Here is an 11,432-nt window from a genome sequence, read left to right on the forward strand (position 1 = left end):
TAATTGTACGCTAAATATATATAATATTATACAGTATGTTACAATAGCTTCTATGAGACATGGAGAACAAAGATCGTTATATTTGGACTGCCAAAATTATCTTACATGATTTATAAATAGCAATTACATCAAGTTCAAGTAAATTCTAGGTATTACTTGTATTACATTTCATATTGGCTTCGGTATAGAGCTATATTACATTTGAATCTCATAAAGTGAGAATGTATGGTATTCCGCTCTAAAGTTGCGTAAAAACGTTTCTATCAATTAAAGTGACACATTCATTGCCCGTATGAATATAAAAAAAACACTTTTGCAGCTACATACAAAGGTAAAACAGATATTTATTAAAAAAGCAATCAGAATATAACAATTCCTTATTATTTGTTTATTTCGTTTGTGCCAAAAACAAGCGACAATTTGGCCCGAATTTATGTAATTTATTTTTCATCGAACAGTCTCTGTTTGCGTTACGTATGGGATTATTTGTTTTAAAATTTCCATTCGCCGTCACGAATATTTCACAGGACACGTGAATTATGAAATGGTCATCTGAAACGCTTGGTTTTTATTCAATGATTCTTAAATTATTACGGTCGTCCGTATGTTTGTTTATCTTGGTTCATTGTTTGTTAAAGTTTACATTAACAATGAAGTTTAAGTTATATTTAAATCACGTAATACGTGAACTTCTCTGAGTATGAATTTGTTTATCAAAAAAGGAAATTGATTTTGAGATTCACTTGTTAAATATTCAGCAACAGAATATAATGTGATCAAGGAATCCTAAGGTAAACTGCAAATTTATTTGTAAATATCATCACAAGTATCCAATTTTTCATTATTATATTGTAGTCCGTAACTGTTTATTAAGACACTGTTATTCGATGTAGTCCAAGAATGTGATTTTTGATACATTTGGTTTTGACCACACGTGTTAGTGTTCCTTAAGTCCAGCTTTATGAACTTGAGTAGGAATAGTTAGTGCAGTCTATGATTCCGAACGTGGAACATTGCAAAGAGCATTGCGGTTTCATGTTAATTGATCTTGATTGCAGACGTGTTTGCAAGCTATGTAGACTACGCAATGATGCTAGCTCTACATGCTACAGATAATATTAAATCATTTTAAGGTACTTATTTCTACTAAAATGTTATCAATTCATCAATACTTGTGCGAATTTAAATTATATACATATAATTTTAATGTCACACATTTCATGTAACTCAAAGGGTTTTCTTATTATAATGTTTATATCCGTAATAAAACGCAACTCTTGATAAAATGTCATAAAAGCAGACGTCAGGGGGCATAAAAAAGTTTACAAAACCATCATCGAGGCGTTAACCGCCCTATTTGATAACAGGTAACAATGCGACCCAATGATGTCGGAATATCGATTTTGATCTCTTCTCATCGACAGCTCTCCGAATAATATTTTTTTATATCTTCAGTATAGTATTACACTTATTTTAATACTCATTGACTTCTATTCTGCTCATATAATGACGTCATTGAATAGAATTTTTATAGATGTTTCTGGATTTAAGAAAAAATATACATATAAATCATATTTACATTTTGTTTTCAATAATTATTTATAAAAGGAAGTGTCATGGGAAGCCGAAAAGTATCGTTTACTATAAATAAATTTGAAAGCATTTTCATGGACAACAAAGAGACATATATAATTATTATTTAGAAGAAAAGTTTTAACCTCGTTTCACCTTCTCCACATTTTGCGGTTTTACTCGGGGTCTTAATGTGATACGCCAGTTCATAGGTGTTATAGGTAGACACATGAGTCAGAAAGGGGACTAAAATTATTACCATCAAACCAGAAGCTTTTTCATACACTCGCGTATTTAGTCGACACCTCATTTGAAAACTCATAGCATTGGTAAAGCGGCTTCCGCAAATGTTGACTCTACGCGATATTGCACATACCAGGCTTTTTGCTTCAAGCGACGCCGACTATTTAGTTTCTAGATATTTTTTGGATTTTTATTTACTGAAATTTTAATTTTAGTTTCTCATCTTTACTATTAAAATTTTTTGTGTATGTAAACCTAGAAAATTACATATTTTAAAACATTTTGTTTCTCCAAACTACACTCTTTTTAGGATAAGGAATATACAATCTTTTCTCAGTCCTCGAAAGGTTTAATAAAAAAATGCAATTGACAACAAAAAGTACTGTCAATATAACGTTTGTAAAAGTAACATTTACCGATATATAAATGAAACTGCTATTTTAAGCGAATCAATAAAAATAAGTTGAGTCGTAAAATTAAAACCAAAATGTCATCTTCTTCAGAGGAATCAGAAGAAATGCCAGTTAAGAAGTTATATAGTCGCGATAACGATGATTTATCGTCATCAGAGCCACCAATGGAAGAATGGTCTTCTCTCATGTCTATAGTTCCAATGAAGAGCCATAAAATGACATTGTATGAGCAGGGTTTATTTAAACCGGGCAGCGATGAAATTTGCACTAAATATATACCATTGTCAGCGAGTTCCGTAATCAGACACCCTTACTACGCATATCCGGGAATAAAAGATCCGGGTATCAAGGAAGCGTTGTTGGACCCAGGTCACACTTTTAGATTACTTGTTGTCTGTCTTGACACTTGAGGGTACTTTGAATTTTTTTACTCCGATATTTTGTAAATTTTTTAGAACCAAGAAAAGTTTATCCCCTGGATGGGCAAGAACTTTATTTAGATTTGTGTGAAGAAATGAAAGTAATGCCAGTACGGAGCTTCGTACGAGGTCTGCTCGAAGAAACCATTGATTTGAGAGTAAGCACCATTATTTACAATTCAAGCAGTGAGCCGTTTAAAGGATAGAAAACTTTATTGCCTTCACTACAGTCGCCGGTAAACGTTACTCATACGTTATTCAAAGCTTGCGGGTATAGTTGGGAATTCTGAACGCTTTAGTAAATATAATAAAATACCCCTTAGTTGAAAATAAGTAAATTTATTTGAGGTTAAACAAAATGTATTTTTGAAAAATATTTTCTTCACAGTATAATAAAAAAGGCTAAGTTTTTTTTTTAACAAGTTGTGACAGTATATGTCTTGCAATAGTTAATGTTCTATGTGTAGAAATATATTTTGGAATCTAATAAATTTCGTCAATATGTAGTTATTTCAAACTCCTTTTTTTCACACTAACGTCAAATCTTCAAAAATTCCTCAACAAGTAGCTCAAAAACATGTAAATATACATACTCTATATATTGTATTAGTTTTACGGGACCATAATAAATGTATAACTATAGACCTTATATATGTACAACTCAATTTATTATTATTTTTTTGTTGTCAAGGTCACCTCTCGTATTTTTTTTCTTACTGTTTATTTTCTGTTTCCATCCCTAATAAGCGTACTTTAGAGAATCAGTATTATATACCCTTATATATACTCATATTTTATTAAAGTACTACGGGGTTAATCCTGTCGGAGTGCGGGCTATGAGCATGGCGCTTAACTGCAACCAGTACGTACGACGGTTAGACTTGACATCCAATTTTTTAAGCGAAGACGCTTGTTATCATCTTGGCCAGATGTTAAGAGAAAATGTTGCGCTACAAGAGCTTGTGTTTTGTGAATGCAGGTATGAACTTCTTGAAATCATTAACTTTTAATGTGAAAAGATTGCTGAAGTAAAATATTTATTTGTATATTAACAGCTTTGAACATTTTTATTTAACAGGTTGCTTATTTGTGAACCTTGTACAAAGAATTTAGTTAATTAAAATAAACCTAGCGTTCCAGGCGAATTTACTCCCGTGTTTGAAGTTTTCACAAGAACTACAGTATGAGAGTAATTTTAGAGAGTAGAGAACGGGGTTTGGAAAAGTCGGTAGAGCGCAAGCGATACACCTGATATTGTACGCGTTCACAGACTTCTTTAAAGGATATGATAAAAAAACTCTATACATTCTTATTTAACCTGTATTTATTTGTTACATTCTCAATTATTTGATTTGATTTTGTCGATCACTCTGCAGTAACTTTGTGCTCAATAACTCGAAATATGAAACAGTCAAAAAGTGCTGGCCATGAAAAGCCTTAATATTTTTAATGTGAATAAAAATTCGCGAAAATTTTAGGATTTTCAGATATTTATTGAAAATTACTTATTATTCTTAACTTACACTTCACAACTTATCATCATTTATGATGGTGGAATGATGTCCTTGTACATCACCACGAAAAATTATTTCGAACCTTCTAGAGATACTAATAGATTAAAAGTGTTCAGAATTAAGTTGATTACTAGAGTTGAGTTGACCGATTAAAACTCTTCATAGTGTAAAAATTGTGTGAATTCAGATATACATAGTTGCAAAATAAATAAAGGTGAGAAAACTTAATGTAGCCTTATGGCTGATGACGATACAATAGATTTCTATATATTAGCAGTATATATTGATCCAGAAAAGTTGTTTCACTTTACGCGACATTCCGGACGTTACAAGTTCAATTGGCGCTCGTGTCATATGTTTATTTATTTATTTTCTCTACGTTGCTTTAATTTTAAAAATATAATTATAATCATTTTATAATTTAAAATCCAGGCTTCAAGTAGAAAGTCTCCGTAAATTGGTGGTGAACTTATACTCGAGGTCTCTGGAGCTGTTAGATTTATCTCGGAACGACTTTGGGGACGATGGCTTCAAACATCTCGCCTATCAGTTGTCTAGGGGGGCAATTATGAGAAAGTAATCTATGATTAATTGTCTAGTTTAAATTATTGTGTAATGGAATATTAAAATGATTTACTTTTCTTCAAGTTTATACATGATTAAAAATATTAAGGATATTTTTATAGAAATAACAATAATGTACAGGTTAAATCTCAGCTATAATGGCCTGACTTCGGCTTCAGCGTCACTTTTTGCATCAGCGATTGAAGGAAATAACTGCATAACTCATTTGGATCTTTCTTGGAACAAAATGTCGGTACTCAAAGGCAAGTAAAACTCATTAACGTTTGTCCTCTGAATGAGATCTTAAAGTCGGTTAGTAAAAAAAGATGGAATGTAGTAAGTCCAAATTAAAAAAATCTTAGCATTTGGAACAACAACATTTTTCAATATGTGTATATCTATTTATTTTTTTGTATGCTAGACTTTTTATATAGATTATGAATAACAAGGCTGAAGAATATATTTAGAAATATCACATCTATTGCCATTATCCTATTGTCATATGAAGGCCAGGGATAGCTAGTCTAAAACAACTTAAACATCCACTCAGTGTCTCAGCGTTGTTCTCAAGCAGTAAACAACTGGGGAAGTTCAAAGTTTTCCCTTGCGGTAAAACATTAATATTAAACGAAACTGCGTTTTATTTTCAGTGTCTAGAACTCTTAGCCTTATAGCCGGCTTAAAGTGAGATAATATGTATTTTATACTTGCTCGTTGGGATGTGTTGCAAAGAACATTATGGAGTAATCTTTGATGATTTGATTTATTTTATGAATTCTTTTGTTTTTATCTAGAGTATAAACATGTGCATATACATACATATTTATCTATCTATATACCATTAAATAAATAAAACTCAGTATTAATTCTACTCCACAAAGACGTATAATTTTTTATTTAATGAAATGATAAAAAATAGTCATTTGTTATGTCTTTTGGTACTCCTAATAGTCAGTAGCGTAAAATTTGTCAGTTAAAATAATTTGAATTATCCTAACTAACGATTTAGTACGAATGGATGATTTACATATTATTTATTACATGTAATAAAAACTAATGTTGCCCATTTAAGCCACAATTTTTAAATCATAACATGAATTAAGTGCTTAAGATTAATAAAACCTTTATTACCTTCAGCATTTATTTCTATTGTGTATGGTATATGGGTGTAAATTAATGGATTTCATAATGAGAGTACGAAAAATGAACTACTTGTTCACTCCTTATATAATATGGCTGACAATACGAGGTTGAGCACTAGGAATTTTGAAATTATACGATTTACTAAAATATGTGGAGTGGAAATTTCATGAAGATGTGTTTTTCATAAAAATAATACATTTACATATGAAATCGTGTTATAATTTTTATTATTGAAACTTCATATCACGGCTGATTATCGACCAAAATAATACATTGATTATTTTAAGTATAATAGTACAATAGCAAAATCCTTGTTTGACATTTGGTGACAAAACACATATAGAGGAGTTTTCACCGATATTATAAAGGATTTTCCAATAGGGCGGGTAGATTTTTACGGCCCATGGCGGCACTTTTGTCTTGATGACATTTGTGAGATCTTTTGTTTATTATCCAGTTACTTATGACAAATCACCATTTACCATTCACCATGTTACACGATTGAACAGCGCGTACAAATGATAAAACTTTATTATCAAAATGAGTGTTCGCTAGTGCAAATGTTGCGTGTATTGCGTTCTTTTTACGGTAGACGTGGTGGCCCTTCACAGTCGACTCTTCACCCTTTAGTGGCCAAATTAGAAACGACCGTTTCGGTAATGGATCTGCCTACACCTGTACGTTCAAGAAACCTAAGATTAGACGAGAACATCGCCGCGGTCCGTCAAAATGTACAGCAGAACCAGAGACAGTTGATTCCTCGACATGCACAAGATTTCGGTCTTTTGCAAACTTCAACTTGGAAAATTTTGCGGTGAGAGTGGAGATTGCAGCCGTATAAGATTCAGCTGATCCAAGAGCTCAAAGTTCAAGGACACAAACAACACCGTTTGCTCGCTAACTGGGCTTCAAATCGGTTGGAAGAGCATCCAGATATTGGCCGAAAAATCATCTTTAGCGGCGAGGCGCATTTTTGGATGGAGGGCTTTATTAAAGTAAAAATTGCCGCATATGGGGCCTAATAAACCCACACGGGGTTCATTAAGTTATAATGAATCCTCAAATAGTTACCGTTTGTACTTACTAAGAAAAGTTACTTCCACGTTGGCGAAGCGGTCATCGTCAATGGCGAACTCTACAGAGTGATGATAACGAATGCCTTTAATCCAAATTAAATCATATGGACCTGAACGACATGTGGTTCCAGCAGGACTGCGTCACGTGCCACACAGTGGACGCTACGACTGGCATTTTGCATGAGCAATTTGAAACGCCACTATTTAAAACTAAGGCTATTTCACGCAGGGGTGATGTAAATTGGCCACCAAGGTTATGCGATTTAACCCCGCTAGACGTTTATGGTGGGGTTTTTTGAAGTCGCAGATTTATGCAAAATAAACCAAAATCCACCGACGCCCTAACGGCGAACATAACACAAATCGTTTCTCAAATTCAGCCGGATCTATGCGGAAGAGTAATAGAAAATTGGGCTACTCGGATCCGTGCTACTGTAAGAAACCGAGATGGGAATTTGAATGATGTCATTTTCCATACTTAATAGCATATATGCACCTTTTAAATGAGAAAATATATTTTGCTAAAACCTCCCACACAGCTTATTTAAGAAATGATAGGGTTTAATATTAATTTTAACTAATTGAATCTAAAAAAAAATCTATGAAATCAATGGGACGTGTGTATCTTCTCTATATAAAGAGTGACTGTGTTAAATTCCACCTTCATCTGTTCTCGCAATACTTTTAAAAAGGGATACAAAGTTTTTGCGTCACCTACACTATACTAGGATGTGATATAATTGATAGTTTTTTTTTTTAAATTTCATTCATGATGTCTAAGTCTCCATTTTTTTTACAGAGTTTAAAGGTGTATTTGTTTTGCTCTGACTATTTTTACTACCTTTACTGGTACTTTTAAATTTATAGGTGTTAACGAGTTACTCAAACAACTAAGCTGTAGTAAAGTCTTGATTGAACTCAACATGTCCTGGAATGCCGTAAAAATATCTAGAATCTTAAGGAAGTTACTGACTGTACCTACGCTAAGAATATTGGATCTCAGCAACAATAGGTAATTGTGGAGCTTACTGAAATTAAAGCAAAAATATCCTGTGCACATTAACGTACCTTACTAATTGACTTTTAATTAAAACGCTTTTAGAATCTCAAGGCAAGGAGTTACAGCCATTGTAAATAATCTTCAATCAGCCGTTAGCCTACACACTTTAGATTTGTCCTACAATCCAATAACATCTCGTGATGCTCTTTTGCTTCTTAGCAAATTACAAATAAAGTCTATTCGACTCGTCAACTTAATAATGGATAATATAGAAGTTAATAGAGATTTTGTGAAGGTACCAACGACATTATAATTGTTCTTCAGTTACACTTGGCTTTCAACAGAAGAATGAGTTAGATCATTAATCAGGTTTTTTACTGTAGGAGCGTGCTAGGATTCTGTCTCTGAAGTATCGCCGCAATTGCAAAATAACTTATGGACCTGTACGTCACAACTATGTATTGTCAACGCCTGATTTGCGAGAGATTTTACTGAAACGATTTGACTTCCTCACCTCCAGAGGCTCGAAAAGACATCAATTAGATATAGGGTTAGCCTATTTATGTCACATATTAGGGAAAAATTGAACCATAATTTAAATTTTAATATTTTTTTAGACTATATTTTCTAGAGAAAAAACAGTTGGAAAATTTTATTCAACCACGTCAAGTAATGCGTGATATGAAAATAGCTGGGATAGCAGTAGACAACGAACTGATTGATGGTGTGGCTGACATGTTTCCTGGTCCGAAATTGGAGAAGGGAGGAAAAACAATGGATCTAGTAGGTAAGTATATAGGATTATGTATATTTATTAAATATGAAAACAGCATTCATAAGTTAATTTTAAAAATACTGTAATTTTTTTTCATAGCCAAGATGGATTTAATCGCAACAAAAACATAAAAAAGAATTATTTAATATTTTATTACAACATTTTTATTATATGTAGATATATACTGTTTCTTAAATATTTTGGAAGCCATAAATTCATTGTCAAGTAAATAATCACTCAATAATAATTCTATTATTAAAAAAAAAAATAGGTATAACAGAAATAGTGATGCGTTTGTGGCCTGAAAAAAAATTACCACCAAAGCCAGAACCGGGACCGGAAGAGAAGAATGTAAAAGAGGGACGGAGAGGAAAAAAGAAAAAGAAGAAGTAACACTTAGTAGAATATTCATATTTTTGTATTAAGATCCGATTGCTCATTAACTAAGTTAGTTATTATGTAAAAGCCTATCTTATTCATGAATTAGAAGAATTATAAAGAATACTTATATTTTTAAGATTTTTATCTAATTAAAAAATATTTTTAAATACCTGACTTTAAACTGCTACTTATCAAACATTGTATTGGTTATTTTGTTTCGATTTTTTAAGGAGAAGTTAAATTATGTTAATTTATTTTTTCATAACATTTTTAAGTATATTATTTGTTTTTAGTTTTTTTTATTACTTATAATTTAGTTAAATTACTTATAATATAATTTTTTTTGTTATTGTACGTTATTTCTTTAGAATAATTTTGTTTATAATAAAAGTTTAGGCATTTTAAGTTTAATACAACCTAGGTTTTCATTTCATAAGTGTATACAAACACAAAAAAAAAGTTGCCACAGAGGTAAACTTTAACACAAAGTTATGTCATTTTCAAAGTAATTCTTGACTCGTATTCCTTAATTATATTTCTGAGTGAAGTTTGCACTATATTTCAAAGACAAACTCCACTATAAGAAATGCCAGTCTATAGAATTTTAACGACCCTCTATAAAATACTGGCCTTAACTTCGCGGACTTTCGAAACACTCAAAGTAATTATACTAGAACGAGGCAAAAACTCGACATAATCCAAACCACAAGGCTTCAATTAACAACTGGATGCCTTGGTCTTTAAATACACAGGAAATTAAACTTCTTTTACTCAATATAAAAGTTTTTAAGAACTATTTTTGCATACTCTACTCGTGTTTGTACATTATTTTGTAGTAACTCAATTGTGAATTCTTTGGTGTGGAGTTAAAGGTTGAATTTGAATTGGGTCAGCTTAACACAATTCTTTCATCGCGACAGTCCAGTGAATTGTCGTGGAGAAACGACCGGCTGCTGTGAATTTAAGTTACGTTTAAGGTAAAGTTCCACAGGGTTATGTACTCGCTGTTAATCCGTAACGATATTTCATCTACTTTATGAAAATAACCTCCCAATATATTATAGATGCTTGTTAAATGTTTCTTGATACTTTCAACTGGTCAGGTGTTTGTTGTCAAAGAAATAAACACGTTAGAGATAACAAACTGCATGGTTACGTGCTCGAGCGAGTTCTTCTCAAGTTTTGACATTTGTGTAATTCATATCCCGAAACTTACTAAACTGATCATAATTTATTGAGTTTGAGGAAGTCATATATAATAAAGAAAATACATAATTTGGATATTTTTGAACATTTTCTTTTGGAAATGTGAAATAAATAGGAGATATTAGTAAACGGGGCAGCCTCTAGAAACGTTTACTGGAACACAATATTAAGATATAGGAGACAACCCTACTGGATAAACTGCTCCTACAAGAGTCTCTTGTAGTTTTTCAGGCATGTCTACTCCTGTAAACTTGAACTTTTTGCGTTTACAACTAAACATTTCTTTCCTCTCGACTTGAGCTAGAAGTAACATGGTCGTACATTACAAACAGTCTAGATTGATATGGTGCCAATTCTAAAAATAAAGGTGTGTATAATATAGTAAAGCCATAACGTGATATGTATGTACATACATATAATATAATAGATATATTCGTTTTTGATACTTGCAATTTAGTAGTACCAAATCTGTATTCCTGTTTCATATTGGTTTACTGTCTATAATATTTCAATTCTATCTTTCTGTTTTTTAAATATAAAGTATGTATCAATGAAACGAATCATTTCAACTGTACAATTTCATCATTCTATATTTGTTTTAGAGGTAACAAAATACGAAAAAAATCAATTAATTATTATTTAAAATAAGAATTATTTAAATTTAAAAAAATCTATGACTCCCATATCATTATCATTCAAATTACTTCGTCCTTCGGAAAGAGTTAGTTCGTATTTCGCGTTTCACAGTTTTAAAAATTCACTCTATCTGACAGTTAGTGAAGCATAAAGTTTGAAAAGTCTATTCTCATAATTCTGGGGATCGAATTTAATGTGCCAGCTTGTATAGTATATGGGACACGATGTAAATTCCACCGCGTGGCCGGTCCATAGCAGACACTCGTGCCACTAGAAAGCGTTGGATTTAAGTGGATATTATTAATGTTGTTGTGGCTACGATCCTTTTATATTGTTACAATATATATATTTTTTCTTATTTTCACAAGTAGAACTCAATTTATCATAGCTATAAGCAGTTTATCGTGAGAAAGACTTTTACTATTTGAATTATATCCTTTGTTGGTGATATTAAAATGTACGTAAAAAACCTAATATGATTGACATTTTA

General features: G+C 31.8%; 1 protein-coding gene across 1 annotated transcript; it reads left to right on the forward strand.

The window, feature by feature from the left end:
* Positions 1–2,219: 2,219 nt before the first annotated feature.
* LOC116765865 (leucine-rich repeat-containing protein 74B-like) lies at positions 2,220–9,321 on the forward strand. The gene is made up of 11 exons (XM_061522020.1): positions 2,220–2,597; positions 2,684–2,805; positions 3,451–3,626; positions 4,594–4,737; positions 4,867–4,978; positions 5,284–5,298; positions 7,823–7,956; positions 8,047–8,239; positions 8,328–8,494; positions 8,562–8,731; positions 8,991–9,321. Exons 1-11 carry the CDS (start codon positions 2,303–2,305, stop codon positions 9,110–9,112), a joined length of 1,650 nt encoding a protein of 549 aa, XP_061378004.1. The 5' UTR covers positions 2,220–2,302; the 3' UTR covers positions 9,113–9,321.
* The last annotated feature ends 2,111 nt before the right edge of the window (positions 9,322–11,432 follow it).

The sequence above is a fragment of the Danaus plexippus genome, chromosome 11, assembly GCF_018135715.1.
Source record: "Danaus plexippus chromosome 11, MEX_DaPlex, whole genome shotgun sequence".
In the NCBI taxonomy this organism is placed as follows: domain Eukaryota; kingdom Metazoa; phylum Arthropoda; class Insecta; order Lepidoptera; family Nymphalidae; genus Danaus; species Danaus plexippus.